This window comes from Embiotoca jacksoni, unplaced genomic scaffold, assembly GCF_022577435.1.
Source record: "Embiotoca jacksoni isolate LCO1_2020_lvr unplaced genomic scaffold, fEmbJac1.0.p SCAF_4, whole genome shotgun sequence".
Taxonomy (NCBI): domain Eukaryota; kingdom Metazoa; phylum Chordata; class Actinopteri; family Embiotocidae; genus Embiotoca; species Embiotoca jacksoni.
Genome location: NW_027185392.1, coordinates 20,892,970 through 20,908,880, shown reverse-complemented (window position 1 = coordinate 20,908,880; position 15,911 = coordinate 20,892,970). Strand labels below are relative to the sequence as shown.

The 15,911-nt window shown below is 44.4% G+C and overlaps 1 protein-coding gene across 1 annotated transcript; it reads right to left on the bottom strand.

Annotated features, from left to right (window-relative positions):
- Positions 1-218: 218 nt before the first annotated feature.
- Positions 219-15,310, bottom strand: man2b1 (mannosidase, alpha, class 2B, member 1). The gene is made up of 23 exons (XM_069167607.1): positions 15,225-15,310; positions 14,835-14,937; positions 13,309-13,482; positions 13,035-13,228; positions 12,334-12,466; positions 12,088-12,233; positions 10,905-11,104; positions 10,690-10,810; positions 9,975-10,053; positions 9,624-9,733; positions 9,347-9,454; positions 7,834-7,950; positions 7,125-7,307; positions 6,818-6,915; positions 6,525-6,645; positions 5,838-5,956; positions 5,556-5,657; positions 5,279-5,366; positions 4,929-5,009; positions 4,562-4,786; positions 2,471-2,620; positions 2,213-2,315; positions 219-935 (listed from the first exon to the last, which is right to left on the bottom strand). Exons 2-23 carry the CDS (start codon positions 14,911-14,913, stop codon positions 832-834), a joined length of 2,835 nt encoding a protein of 944 aa, XP_069023708.1. The 5' UTR covers positions 14,914-14,937; positions 15,225-15,310; the 3' UTR covers positions 219-831.
- Positions 15,311-15,911: the final 601 nt, after the last annotated feature.

Below are 15,911 nucleotides of genomic sequence, written 5' to 3'. Positions count from 1 at the left end.
TCCATGAACAGATCTTTGAACGTTACCTCAGCAGGCTTTAAACTTTTAATTGCAACAGTAAAACTCCTTTTATTATGAGACTTTTAATCAACGTCAACATGTTCCTGATATCGGAGTGTTTCACTGCGTCCGACGAAGGTCGACAACATCTGTTCCCAGGTCAGATTATCAGAAGAGAAAACCTGCTTCACTGTGATTATGATACACGAGTAACAAAGTCAGATTGATAGATTTTATTGTCAGATCTTATTGATAGATTTTATGATCAGTATAAAAATCATTCATATACACACATTGGCAGAAATACAAAAGGTGACACTTATTGCACACATCAAGCGGTCGGCCCCATTTTGTGGTAAAAAAAAACCAATCAGTCAAAGGTTTCAGGATCTGTTTGGTCGGATCGAACGTCACTCATATCTTGTTGAATTTTGACGTCTTTATAAAAGGCAGCGTCAGCACTTTGTGTTTAAAAGGAAAATCATGTTCAGTGGCACGAAGCGGCAAAGTTTCTAAAAAGAAGTCAAGAGTCCAGTTCAGTTGTTTGCTGCAGTAGAACAAACCTGAAATGTTCCTGGACTCTGCTCAGGACTGCAGATGTGATTCGGTTCAGGCTCGACGGCAGTTGTTGTTCATCCCGGCGTTAAGGCTAAAAACATCCTCTCCTTTTTTACAAACGGAACCCTTTTCATTCTTTTTCAAGCGTCTGCACGTCATCTCAGTGGTGTTCAAACAGTCCTCGCTTGCTCCAATCAACAAGAAGAAGGCCACAGGAACGAAACGGACGATTCTATCACTAATTCATCTGTACATTTCACAGCGTGTGATTGGTTATCGGAGGCGGACACTGAGCAGGAACGTTCGGATCTCCATTGGCTTCAAGGTCACCTCCCACACAGAGGGGTCTCCAAACACCTTCCGCAGGGGCTTTTCACCTGAACAACAGACACGCACAAACATTATTTTTTTTTTTACAAATATTTAAAACTGGTTTGAGGTTAAAATGATCTGCTGCAGTCAGTTTTGTTGAGGACAACAAGGTAATAACATGTTCATTAAGTTTTATGGGTTAACATTTGTTACGTGCCAATAAAGTCCTTACTGGGACAAAAAGGTAAAAACGTATCGGCTACAGGAAAGAAAACGACAACAACAACAACAACCAGATGATTTGTAGCTTTTAACAAAACGAGACTTGTACACCCTGTAGTTTATGATCAAGCTTTGAACCATAACGATGTGTTTATGACTCATTATGTTACACTGCCTGCTTAATTAGTGCCTGCAGGGAAACGCTCTTTCCCGTTGGGTCGCCTGTAAAGCAGCAGTGATTTCCACCAAAAGGCGTCGGAGGGTTTCTGTATTCAGCCTCCTCTCTTCGGTCTGGTTGAGCTGAACTCGACCCCGCAGCTCCCAGCAGAGCGGCCCGTCAGCGGCTGGCGGGAAGCCCGAGCCGCTGACTAATTCGCCAACATTTGGCTGCCTGGTGATCGTTCGTGGTGATTGCCTACTGATTTGTAAGCGCACACACGCTTATCGTTTTGTCCTCTAGAGAGGTCAAAGGTCGGGGTTACAACTCGCATTCTAAGCGGCCGGAGCTGATCTTTGAAACGCAGCCAGATAGTCTATCTGGACAATCTGCTGCTATTAATACACTTCATCCCCGGAGGATGAATCCTGGCCGTTGTTCAAGGGCCATCCCAAGCATGAAAAATCCATATTTACACATTAAATATTGACGTCTTGCAGGTGAATTTCCAGAAATCTACAAAGCACATAAATTTTCTCCAGATAATGAAGCTTTATCATCTCAGACGCTCTGTGCACTTTCCTACGGCACCAACTTTAAAACAAAACAGCAACTTTTCCGCCAGGACATATCCATAGAATAATTCAATCAGCAAATAGATATATATCTATATTTGCTGATACATTTATATATATATATATATATATATATGTATTTTCTCAAGAGGAAGAACCTTTTGTTCATTTAATGCGCTTCCCTCATGTCCAACATGTTTTTTTTAGAATATCAAAGTAATGTTCATAACACCATCAACTTACATTTATTGTACTGTAGTGCAGGGCTGGATGTTGTTTGGAATTTCAACACACTAGGTCAGATATAAGCTTTTCATTTCACATTAAGAAATATACTGTGTATAATATCTAAATAAAAAAATGTAGTGAAGCTCATGACAGGGCGTACCTTTCTTAGGTGTCCAGTCAAAACGCTTCATCTCGTCTTTCCACTGGTTGGCCGACAGATTCAGCTCGGACACGCCGAGAACATCCAGAGTGGAGAAGAGCTTCTGCACAGGCAGGAGGCGCAGAGGGAAAATGAGCTGGTTCCAGTTAAATGTATTCTACTCATCTGGTCAAATAGCTGCAACACGGACGTTCAGCGAGCTGAACTTCTCTTTACATTCGAACCGAGGAGGTGCGGCGTGTTTGTGAAATGTCTCACCTGCAGGTTGACTGTGACAGGTTGCGAGTAGCGTTCGCTCTCCCAGCTCTGGAACTGATGCTCCAGTCTCAGCAGCACCGAGTCCTCGTCCCACTGACTGAGTGTCAGGAGGTGGACAGCAGGGGGCAGCGCAGCCTGCAGCCCTGAGAACTACACACACACACACACACACACACACACACACACACACACACACACACACACACACACACAATCAACGCACTGTGACCTCGGTCGTACACGCCAGTTGGTAAAAAAAAAACATGGAAGGAGTGTCCGTTCATTTTCAGCTGATCTGTTTGAGGACTGCTACACGAGTTACTTGGTATATTTGGATCATATTCTCTCTGCACGTGGAAGACGTTAATATTATGGCTGACTAATTACTGGCTCTGAAAATTTGTCAGTGCAACTGGAGCTAAAGGCAACACAACACAGCTCAGCTCAGCTCAGCTCAGCTCAGCTCGACTCGGCTCGGCTCGGCTCGGCTCCCCCGAGATTTAATGAACTAATGTCTGAAAATGCAAATATGTACACAGCGGGACAGAAATGGGTCGTAAGCAGCAGCAGCAGAGGAGGAGTTCATACAGAAGACAGCGAGACACGACGTACCCAACAGACAGGAAGCACTCCAGTTCATAGATCCTTTACCTTTCCTTTACCTTAAACCAGATAGTTTATGTTCATGTTCTGTTTACTGTCAGTGTTTCTGACTCATTATGTTACACTGCCTGCTTAATTAGTGCCTGCAGGGAAACGCTCTTTCCCGTTGGGTCGCCTGTAAAGCAGCAGTGATTTCCACCAAAAGGCGTCGGAGGGTTTCTGTATTCAGCCTCCTCTCTTCGGTCTGGTTGAGCTGAACTCGACCCCGCAGCTCCCAGCAGAGCGGCCCGTCAGCGGCTGGCGGGAAGCCCGAGCTTCCTCACCGACATGTTTGGTGTGGATCTTTGAAGACGAACACGTGATGAATAACTTTCCTTCCTCAAAACGTTTGCAAAACTAATTCCTATTGAAGGTTTGTGCACTTTCTGCAGCGCTGTTTGTGGTACCATCACCTATTGATCAGTGTGACACCGCTGGCAGGAAGGACTGTTGTGTCACCCTCATGCGTTTCCTTTTTAATGTATACACAAAACAAAACGGGGATCCACTCCAAAACAGCTCCGTAGCACTCTGCAGCATACTGGACCTCGAATTCATCTTTCCTAATGAAACTTTGAACTTGCTTTAAGCTGCGGAGAGGAACATTCGTCTCCCGGTGAGAATAATTACAGAAACACGTGTTTAAGTTACAGGAACTAACGTAGTCGCTACTGTTGCGGCTCTAAATGAGGGATGAATGAAATGAAAGGCATCTAAACCTCCACAAAATGATTCATTTCACCGTCAGAATTTGATCCATTTGGACCGATACCATTTAGAAAATCTAAAAGTGTCACATGCCAAAATGATTTGATCTCCATTCAAGTTAGCATCGGGCTAAATCCTAAGTTAGCATGCTTGTCCAGCGGAAGTCCCTGATGCACAAACATGTTTTTCTTACATTACACTAAAGCGTGAACGTCACCCCAGACTACAGATGGAGAACTTTGACACTTTGACGCAGCACTTTAATCAGCATCGTGTGAAGTTTTGCACTATGAAGATGTCAAATCTACTGTTCAGAGCTACAGAATAACCATTTTCCATGTGACCGAAGCCTCCTTTAAATCAATCTGATGGCAGGTTTTTGTTTTCTTTTTGTGATCTGCCACAAACAGATCGACTATTTTCAGTATCTTTACTCATGTAAACTGTTAAGAGCTCTTCTTGACACACATAAACTAAAAACTAAATCTACCCGAGAGCCCTTTAAGTTTTGACCTCTCTTCTTAAATGATGACCTTTGGCCACCGAACATCTTCACCATGGACCTTTTTTTTTTTTCTTTTTTTCTCCTGGTTGTTGTTTATTTAGATGTTTGCGTGCAGCTACTTCTTCACATAGCCCCCAAGATAGCTCCTCCTCCTCCTGCTCCTGCTCCTGCTCCTCCTCCTCCTTCTCCTCCTCCTCCTCCTCCTCCTCCTCCTCCTCCTCCTCCTCACCACTCACCTCCAGTCGAGTGTTTGGGTTCAGATGTCCATCAGTAAATGTGATGAGCGGCTGCAGTACGACCTCCTGGGCCAGAGGTCGGTGTGTGTCGGCAGCGCTGGCCGGGCGATCGAGGGAGAGCAGCAGGCGGCCGCGGACCACCAGACCCTCCGGGAAGATGTCGGAGGTCTCGTTGAGGGGCTCGCCGACACCACGGACATCATCGTACAGCAGCCGGCGGTGGAGCTGAGGGGGACAGGTGAAATTCAGTGTGTGTGTGTGTGTGTGTGTGTGTGTGTGTGTGTGTGTGTGTGTGTGTGTGTGTGTGTGTGTGTGTGTGTGTGTATACTGAGAGAATTAATGGTAGTGAGCAGAGTATATGTCTCACCATGATCTCCAGAGAACCATTCCGGATGCTGCCTCCTCCTTGAGAGCGATCCGTCACCACAGTAAGTTGGTCCTCATCATCCTGACACACACACACACACACACACACACACACACACACACACACACACACACACACACACACACACACACACACAATTTAAAAAGACAAAAAGAAAACACAAACAAATTTGTTCCTTAGAGAACCTCACTTCTTAAACAACAACAAAAACTAAACTTTGAATAGTCCATGTAACTCAGGGAAAAGCTTGTATTTGAGTGATATCTTTGCTGTAGTAGATCCTAGTTCCTCCAAACAGAAGCTCATCTGAGCAGAACACAAACACACACCCTGATAAAAGCACGAGAGTTGATGGGGAAGTAGTTTCCAGCGATGGGCTCCGACTGGTTCAGGTGCCAAGTGGGCCGGAAGTCTTTCCTGAAACACACACACACACACACACACACACACACACACACACACACACACACACACACACACACACCTCTCTGAGTCCATGCAGAAACACTGACTCAACACCAGTCTGATTGTGATTAATAAATAAAACACAAAACTGTCCTTTTTACATCCACCAGATTGAATAGTTCTGTTTTTAAAACGTCTTACTTCCTCTGCAGCACCTCTCTGCCGTTGGAATCCGTGTAGAACATTTTGGAGGTTTGGATGCTGGTGTCGAGACGAGTGATCACCTCCTTCCCCAAACTGTCACTGAACAGTAAAGAGAGCGAGAGCTGGATGAAGGGATGCAGTTCAGCCATTGATTGATTTCCATCCAAGTCCAAAAATTGAATTAAATAATGTTGAACATTTTTTTATATTCATGTCGTGCAAGTTCTGTTCTGTTCAACACAGATCAATAAAGTGTTCATGTGATGAGCTCACACTCACTCTATGGGCAGAGGTCCGACTGTCCACTCCAGCTCCAGAGCTCTGCTGTCGGCGTAGAGACGGACCACCTGGGACACCCAGGGGGAGAACCGCTGCCTCACCTCCTGCACCACTGACGTCTGGGGTGGAGAGGAGTACGAGAGAAATACATTTGAACAGTTTAAAAGAGCAATGTGTGGAGGTGGGCCCCCATGACGTCACCTGCCAGTTTGTGAAATGCCTTGAGAAAGTTTGTGAAAAATGTGAAAAGTGACCATACTGGGACGATTTGGGGAAAGTGAGCGGTGGATCTGAATCAACCCGACTGAGAACCCAAAGACACAACGCCCGCCCACCTCCACCGGAGAGCTGATCTAACCAGACCTGACCTAATCACACGAGACACGCCCCCGAACGCACCACTCTTTGAGGCCTAGTGTCCAATTAACATGCGTTTATTTTCAGATGGACGATCAGAGCACCGATCAGGAGGAGGAACTTTAGTGAAAAAAAAAGATTTCGTTTGTATTTAATGAGAGAAGTTGAGTGAGAGTCTATGGCGAAAGAGGGTTTTTGGATCCAGCCCCTAGTGGCCCTCGCCGGTATATTTCACTTTAAACATTTAACAAAGTCATGGTTGTGGTTTTAAGAGGGGATCAGTGTGACATCATCAGAGTGTAAACACAGCTGGGACGCTCCTCACTCTACCTGGATGCTCTCCGTCTTGGCCGTCTTGCTGATGATAAAAGGTGTGGAGGAGTTGGGTCTGAAGATGTAGGCTCCAGATGGCTGGTTACTCTCCGAGTTGTTCCCGTCACTGGCGTTGTACCTGCAATATGTAACACACAAACACACACAAGCACACACAAACACACACGTTAAGAACAAAAAGGAGAAAATGCCAAAAGTCAGTTGCAGGTGGGGTCTTGGCTAAAGTTTAAAAACAGATTTGGCTGTGTTAATTCAGTGTTCTGGGTTTGTGCTGGGATAGAAACACGAACCAATAGAAATTCTGGGTGAGTTTGATGCTCTGTTTGGTCTCCAGGTTGATGAGGCCGCTTAAGAGGCCGGTGGCAGGGTCAAAGGTCACTTGCAGGAACTGGAACACATGGAGGAGTTGGAGGAGTAAACAAATACACTTTGTGACCGTCTGCCTTTTTACTCTCCAGTTTTGTTTCCGACTTGGTTTAATTTGAAATCTAAAGCACGGCGTGTTCCTATTTGAGTTTTTGCTGCCCGTGAAGTATCATCAGCTCACCTCCCGAGGTGGGACACAAAGCAAGTGTTTGATAAAGCCGTGGTTCAGACCTTGTTCTGGATGACGGTGGGCGTGCGGTGCCGTGTGGAGGCGGGCGGAGGCCCGTCCTGAAGCAGGGACACAGAGTAGGTGCTGAAGCCCAGAGGAGGAGCCTGAACCTGGAAGACCAGCTCGTTGACGGCGGAGCCCCGGTTCTTCCTCACCTCCTGTGTGGCGCTGGACACCGGAACCACCTTCAGCACACAGAGAAATGTTATCTGGGGGATTTTATTTGAGTTTCACATGAAAAGCGTGGGAAATGCTCTCAATCTAATCTCTCGATGCTCTCGGTCTAAATGACTGTATCAAATCCAGTCATAAGTATTTATCATGATAATAACTGATGAAGATATAGCATTTCACAGCTAAAGCCAACATGTGAAATTGAAATGTTTCACTGTTGCCAGTTGGAAGATGGTATGTTGTATTTTTTAATAATAAGTCATTGGAGTGCAAGTTACAATATGGCCAGAGAAAACCTCGTTCATTCAAGTCATTATTAGAGGTTGACAAAAAAATATTAAAATTAAGAGGATATTGTCCCAAAATATGAAAAAAAATAAAATAAAATTTTTTTAAAAACACAAGCAAGTTGCCATTAAAGCTCCATAATCCACCGCAACTCATTAACAAATACAATTATCTTGAGTATTATCTACATCACACGTCACTATCTGACAACAGCTCGTTGTTACCTCGTGCGTCGCCATCCATACTGACCTGGCAGTCCACAGGTTTGCCTTCAGCGTCTGACACGTTGAATGCTTTTCCGCTGACCGGCAGCCTGACGGGCCAAGAGACGGGCCGAGCGAGAGGGTTGTACACGCTGACGGAGAACTGAAGAGAGAGACGGACAGACTGAGGATGCTTGTTAACATGAACAGGTTTATGTGCGGTTTGTAAGGTAGCTTCAGCGTCACGCCGAGAGCTCGCTAACACTGAAGGCACCAAGAAATCCGTTTTATTTTGGGGAAGAGTCTCGTTTCAGGATCACAGTGTTCAGAATGAGGTTCACATTGTAGCAGACATGCATTGATCCATGTCTCTAAAGATACCAGACACCACATCTCCTTACCCGTTATCTCCGTGACCCTGGGGAGGACCCATCGAGCTGCATTTACCCCCCACATCCTTGCAGCACGTGAATTTTTGTTAAACTCTTTTGGGCCCAGGTCAAAGGATTTCATCACCCTTTTACTTCATAAAACCTCAACCCTTCTGCCACAAGTGACGACATCCACGCTCTTTTAGGTGTATAAAACATGTCACTTTGGAGAAAATAAGCCTGCCGGCCAAAAACCACCAACCAAAAACTATCCCTTTTAATCCCTTTTGGGTCACAACCGCTCCAATACACCAACTCCAAAGTTGATCCTCTCCAGACGCCAGTTGACCTCCAGTATCGACCATCCCGGAAGAGTCACGTCTCCCTCATGTGCTCATATGCCACCAAAAACTCACGAACTATAAGAACAAATTATGGACTTGGTGATTCCTAACTACCGACACTGCTATCCTGTATTCCATGATATTTTATACTAACAGTGTGATGTTAATTGAAAGTTTGGGTGTCACTAAACTATATCCTGAGTCTAGAGATGTGAACATAGTCTAACCCAAGATCTCTGCCTCTCTCTCTCACTTTCACTCGCTCACTCTTCTCCTTCACCTTTCTATCTGACTAACTGGAATTAGAAGGACCTTATCGTTTAAGAAGTGACGTGTGTTGTAATGATATATATCTGGACCCGTCTCCGGCCCGTGGTCAAAATTGTCACAAAGTAGGCTGGCTCATTTCTTCAGGGTGGCAAATTCTAAAGTATCATTATAGACTTAAAATTCACTCATTCAATCCTCTCCCTGTTAGCCCGGTCGCAAATTCCCTCTTTCACTTCACCATCAGTAATCAGAGGGAATTTGTATATTCTCATTCATATAAACACATCTATCATTTAGTAATTTACTGTGAGAAGTTACGCAATAAACCCTTTTAATTAGACCCAACTGTGACATGGTGGTAACTTTCTGAGTATATCAAAGGATCTGAGTTCCGATACGAGAATTCCGATTTAGATTATGATTGACTGATTTTATATTGATTTTGAATTGATGATTTGTCCAATATTGGACCGGTGCGCCTTCTAATAACGAGAGCAAGATTTAATCCTTAAGAATTAAATTGACATCACGCTACATCGTTGACGGTTGTTTTGTGCTTGTGTTTCTGTGTCACCTTTTTGCTGGACTCGGTGAGCGGACACACACTGATGTTGAGGTTATCGCAGTAGATTCGCTCAGCGGACGAGCCGCTCAGAGCGGCCAGACTGTTACTGACCAAAACCTGACACAGAAAACGGACGTAAGAAGGACATTCAAAATAATACGACCGGTGGGTTAAACATTACATCTTAGCTGGCTTGATACGCCCCATTACATTACATGAATAGCTGATCCAAAGAAAATGTTCGTTTTATTGAAAAATACTTTCAATCAAACATGAATTGAAATACCTGACAATGTTGCCAGCCGTTAGCGAGCCTCCTGGCGTAGTCATTGGCTACGTGTTGCTTCTCCGTGCCCGACACGGCGTCGTGGTGCTGAGCCACCGCCATGGCTTCCTCTGCCACAAACAGGAAGCTGTCAGTCAGGCGGTACAACTGGAGTGTAGAGACTCATATTTAAGTTAAATATTAAGCCTGGGGTGACGAGTCATTATTGTTTATTGTCATTTAAAAATGGGCAAGAATCTTTTCTCAGAGAGGTCCAAATGTGACCACTAGGTGGAGACACAACGTCTTCACACTCTGCCAGAGATGTTCCATCAGTGAAATTTAACACACAGAAGTTAAATCAAGTCTCACTCATAGTCTTGCTGTCTCCCTCCCCGAAGGCTCCCTTCCTGGAAGCCGGACCTCCGAGTACCTCCAGCTGGTTACACGTCTAGAAGATGAAACCACAGTCACAAGGTAGCTCCAACTGGAGACTTTTCGTCCTGGAGTCACCATGGACACCAGTGCCAACATACTACGATGCCAATAATATCACGTTAAAGGGCTAAAAGGCAAAGCATGCTTTAATATATGTCAGCATTAATGTATTTAACAGGGACAGTGAATAGGATCAGAGTTAGCCAAAACCTATTTTTAATCTGGGAACACTCCACATTTCAGTGTGGTAACATGCATCGTCAGCATATCACATACTGATTCACGTCATATCGAGTTTCCAACATTCAAATTGCAATTACAAGGACACTTTTCTGAAAGCTCTGATATGAAATTGGCATGAGCACTTAATATTACAGAAGTGACTAAAAAAAAAACCTAACATGGACCGTAGCTTTCTGTTGGATATAATTAAACTCAATTCAGTTGTTATGGTCTTATATTGTCAGTGCAAAGTTTAATGGTCAATAATAAAATAATAATAAAACCACCCTAATGTCGTGAACACTCAAAATTTGGAAACATGGGAGTCTGTCCCAATGTTTTCCATTTCTCAGACATGACGTGAACGTGGCAATGTGCCATGGATTGGATCTTTATGGATCCATATTTGCAGTGAACCTCAGACTACCTGCAGGTTGCTGTTGCTGATCCTCTCGTATCGTTTCAGTGCCGGTCGGCTGGTGAAGTAGCCGGTCCAGAAATCATGAGCGCTGTCAGCGTAGGGGAAGAAATCATCCGTCTTCAAAGCCCTGGCAAAGAAAAGAGGACGACAACTCTTTACACAGTCCAAGTCTGACATAACGGCTCCAACAAGCAACTTTCTCCAGTTAAAGTTCCACCGACCAGCTGAGGTTGGCTCGGTGCAGCTCCTGGAGGTAACAGGACGGGGTGGAGTACAGCACGTTCACCGTGCTGCCGTTCGTCTGCTGGGCGTTGACGTAGTTGATCAGCTTGTCCAGGTTCTTGTACCACAGGTTGGCATTCTCATACTGGAAATCTGAGCCCATGGTCATGATGATGTGATTGGTCTTATACACCGCAGCCTGACGGAAGAAGAAGAAGAAGAAACAATGCTGACAAGACATAACCCAACACCGAGAACGGCCCGTTGTCGGTTTACTTTTGGGTAATCTGGACATAAACACAATTCACACGCCTCGCGACTGGAGAGTAGCGACGTTGATTCTTGTTTCTTTGTTTTCCTCCCAGTAACACAGATGTCCCCGTTCACAGAAGGTCTATTTGACCACTAAAGGCTCTTTCACGCAGATGTTGTTCATCTGGAACTTCGGACTTTTCGGTTTGGTCCGAACCGAAACACTTTTTGAGTGGTTCACGCTTTAGGACCAGTTACAGGAAGTTGAGGCAGACTACCGCGACCCATTCAACAATAGAAGATGAAAAAGGAAGCACGAGAGAAGTAACAATGAGCTGCAGTAGCTCACGAGGAAGAAGAGGAAACAAAGAATTGAATTATAATGTGGTCCGATGAAGAAATCAAAAATCAACTAGGAAAAAGGCATAAAAATGTTGGTTGTAAAGTAGAGGGAGCTGCAGCCTGTGACAGCGACAACACGGATATATCATGAAAAGTTGGTGAGCATGCTCTCAAAATTGCAATGTGACTCCAAAACTAACTGGATCAGTTTACAATGTAACAAAAACCTGAACTTTCAGGTGTGAAAACTCCCCAAGTGGTGGCGAGATGAGAACCGTGTGCACACGAGGGCGGAGAAACGAGCCGTCTGCTGGGTTCGCTGTGACAATCTGTTTCGGGCCATAAACTAGACAAAGATACGCCACGATGAGCGAGAGCTAAAGGTGGAAAAACAAAAACAAGCTGGCGCTAAACTTGTTATTTAAATAGCCTGTGATAAAACACATTTTTTCATGATGTCTATTAAATATGCAGTGTACGTTTATATACGTTTATATGTTTATATACATAAACAGCGAGCTAGTAAGGGTTTTGTGTGTGTGTGTGTGTGTGTGTGTGTGTGTGTGTGTGTGTGTGTGTGTGTCAAACCTGATCCTTGGCGATGGCGAGGAAGCGCACGACCACATCATCGACATTATAGTCTTCTAGGTCGGGGTCGTCTCGGATCGGCGGGTCGTCGCAGTTCTGGTCCCAGCAGAAGCCCTCAGGAGGGTTGTACCCGTTGGGAAGGATCCCTGTTGGGGGAAAGACGGCAGAAGTAAAAGTCACTTCACACATTTCCTCACCCGACTGACCGAACGCACCCGGAGGGACGACCGGAGCCGCTTCTGTTACCGGTGAAGAGGTCGGCCGCCGGTGCCGCGAGGCTGTCGGAGGCTCGCCACAGAAGCTCCTGCTCCTTCGCCTTCATCCTGCGCATCCGGTCCTGGTAGTCCAGACGACCAAAGAAGAAGCCGTCGTATCCCATCTGGAAGAACAACCACTCGTTCAGAGTAAAGCTCGGTGATTGAACTGAATGGCCACTTGAAGAGTGACATATCTGTACAGTAAATATGAAGCTGCAGACAGTTCGCTTTGCTTATCACAAAGAAGGAGAAAAGTGGAAAACAGTTTGCCTCTCTGAGCATGAATTCTTTTATTTCACGAGATAAAGTTAAAAAAAAAAATAAAAAAAGTTTTTTTTTTATGGAATGTGTCAAACATTACTTTTAAAATGAATAAATATGTGTAATAAAACCCATAAAAAAATACAACAAATGAATTTAGAAAAACAGACAAATACATTTTAAAATTATACAAGTGACAAAAGGATGACGATAATAATAATAATAATAATAATAATAATAATAATAATAAAAGAAGAAAGCTATAAGAAAAGTGTATTAAACCCATATAAATGAATTTATATGAACACGTGTTGAAGCTGTTTTGAATCTGCAGCTTCTGACTCTTATTACGTTTAATTACCTCCTTAATATTAGTCGGACTTGCAAAGAGACGTTCCGGTTTTATCTACCCGTTTAAAGCGACGCTACCTGTGCGAACATGGAGGCGTGTTCGCGGGCGTGGCCGAAGGGGTCGATGTGCCAGGCGACGCGGGGACGACCACACGGACCAAAGGTCTCGTTCAGGAACCTCAGGCCCATGGTCATCTGGTCGATGACGGCGCTGTAGTGGGTTGTGGCCTCGTCACTCATGCACCAGCCGCCATTCACAAACTCCAACCGACCTGCAGCAGGAAGCGCTCCGTCAGGACGACACCGAAACCGTCCCGGTGGACACGCGGCCGTACAGATGTGCTTCGCGTACCTTCGTTAACCAGCTGTTTGACCGTCCGCTGCATGCTGGAGCTCTGCTGCTTCCACCAGCGGTAGAAGAAGGCCGTCTCCACGTAGATGAACCTCCTGTCCGGGTTCTTCAACAGCTGATCCACCACCGAGTCCAAGATGTACTGAACCCCAGCATGCTGGATGTCATTACGATCTGCGCACATGCACACGCACACGCACACACGCACACACACACACACACACACGGACGCACAAATATGCACAGGGTGAATCTTAACCTCAAGAAGCTGCAGTGAAAAACAAAAACAATGTCTCAGTTTTCCAAACATATTAACACTTACTCAATCTTTGTAAACCTTTTTTTGCATAACATTACTGTGCAAAAAAGGCAAGTGTAAGCAGAAAATGTCAAATCTTCAGTCCCACACAAATACTGACACTCATCAACAAACAGTGTGCAGTGCAGAGGATCTCTGCTGGCATCAAATGTCACCTGCAGAACGAACCACTATAAAAGACACGTGATGCTGAAATGTGAAAGCTGGTCACCGAGTCGCAGTAAAACTGTGAATCGTTTCCTGGTGCAGACCGCTGGCAGAGGACATAATGGACACGGCTGTGTTCTCTATAAAGACACAGGCGAATGAGTTATTTAGGTTTTAATGTCTCACATTAACACTTCAGTTTTTTAATCTGATGACGTTTTTTTTTTTTTTTATATATATATTTTTTTTAAGTCAGAAAGACTTCCTCTTCTTCATTTTTTGTCAACGCAGCACAGTCACTGCTTACTTTATAATGCTGACTTATTCAATAAATATGAGACACCGTGAGCACCGTCTTCTCATACAGAGGCTGTTTTGTGATGAGTGATAACGATAGATGAGGATTTTAATGTCAATGTTGGCCCTCGCTCTGGTTCGATGAATCGAGTAGTTGTCGTCTGAAAACTTCATCACCAACTCATTTGATAGTTTTTAAAGATAAAATATGTTCTGGTTCTTTTACCCCTCCTTGATAATGACATTAATATCTTATGGTTGTGGACTGCTGGTCGGGACAAAACGAGACATTTTAAGCTGCAACTTGGACTTTTAGAAACACTGGTTGACTAAATGACTAACTGATGACTAGAGAATATAATTGTCAGATGAATTGATCATGAACATCGTTGTTAATTGCAGCCCCTGCTCATATTAAAATGAAATCCTGTCAGAATTGCTGCCTAAATTTGCTCCATGTAAATATATTGAAGTAAATGAGAACACGAGCACTTTATAGGACTGTGAAGCAGCAGGGTGACATTTCACGAGACCTCCAGTCACTTGTAGCTTCATCAGGAAGGTATGTGGCAGCAAAACAATCAATCGATCGTGGAGATAACGTGCAGTCAGCAGATGAAACACAACCATCACTTACAAACACGTGTGGTCGATTTTCTTTATGTGTATGACAGAGAAAATGGAAAGCATTTGTGTGTGTGTGTGTGTGTGTGTGTGTGTGTGTGTGTGTGTGTGTGTGTGTGTGTGTGTGTGTTGGACTGACCTCCATAGTAGTACTGGTCCACAGTCTTGAGCCAACCAACGTCGTCATGTGTGTGAGGGACCAGGTGGACATTCAGCATGTTGGGCTTGGTGGCATGGCATGACTGTACATGGTATGACACACACACACACACACACACACACACTGAAAACAAAGTCCACTACACTCCACTGGACCACATCGCTTGCGAAGGAAGGTACGAAGTCAGTAGAGAGATAACACAAAGAGGTGTAAGAGGAAATAAATCCTGTTTCACTTTATATTCTCAGTACAGTAACTCGTACAAACTGACAGCACACACAGCGGTACTGAAAGTAGCTCCCGCAGCTCTGGCCGACGGCTGAAACGTCGAATAAACCTCCAAACAACACGCCTGTTCGGGTAACTAACCTCGTATCCGCAGGTGACGGTGTCTTCCGTTTCCTGACCGAGAGGAAAGCTTAAAACCCCGCTGAGTGTAAACAGGAGAGCCGCAGCCAGCAGCTGCAGCCCGGCCGCCATGTTGGGAAAAACCCTGCAAATCACATGACAGTTGTTTATGCGAGCTGGGGTCATGTGACAAGAATTCCACCGGTAGAAACCACGTTGACGTCGAAACCAGGGCGTGGACGTGGGAGTTTGTGTGCCTCAGTTCAGACTGTCAGGCAGCACAGAAGAAATAACAAGGAGTATGTTAGCGGAGAAATGAGTCACTCCGGAGGAAGGAACCTCAAACTGCTCTCAAAAACTTATTTTACACATTTTAGATTTCTGAGTTGGGGAATTTTATTGTAGGTCAATTATAAATAAATAACAATGCTACTGATGGTAGAAAATGCTTTACATTATGAAAAAAAAAAAAAAAGCATTAACTATAGTTATTTCCTTTACTACTGATCTATTTGTTTTATTAATTATCCAGTTAACTATTTTTGTACAAAGTATGACTGGAGGAAGAAATATTGAGATCCTTTGCTGTAAAGGTACCAATACAGCAACATATAAATACGCCATAAAAGGCAACAGTCCTGCATAAAAAGTTAGTATTAGCAGCAAAGTAAATGTAATGCTTCCCCTCAGACTGATATGTTATTATAT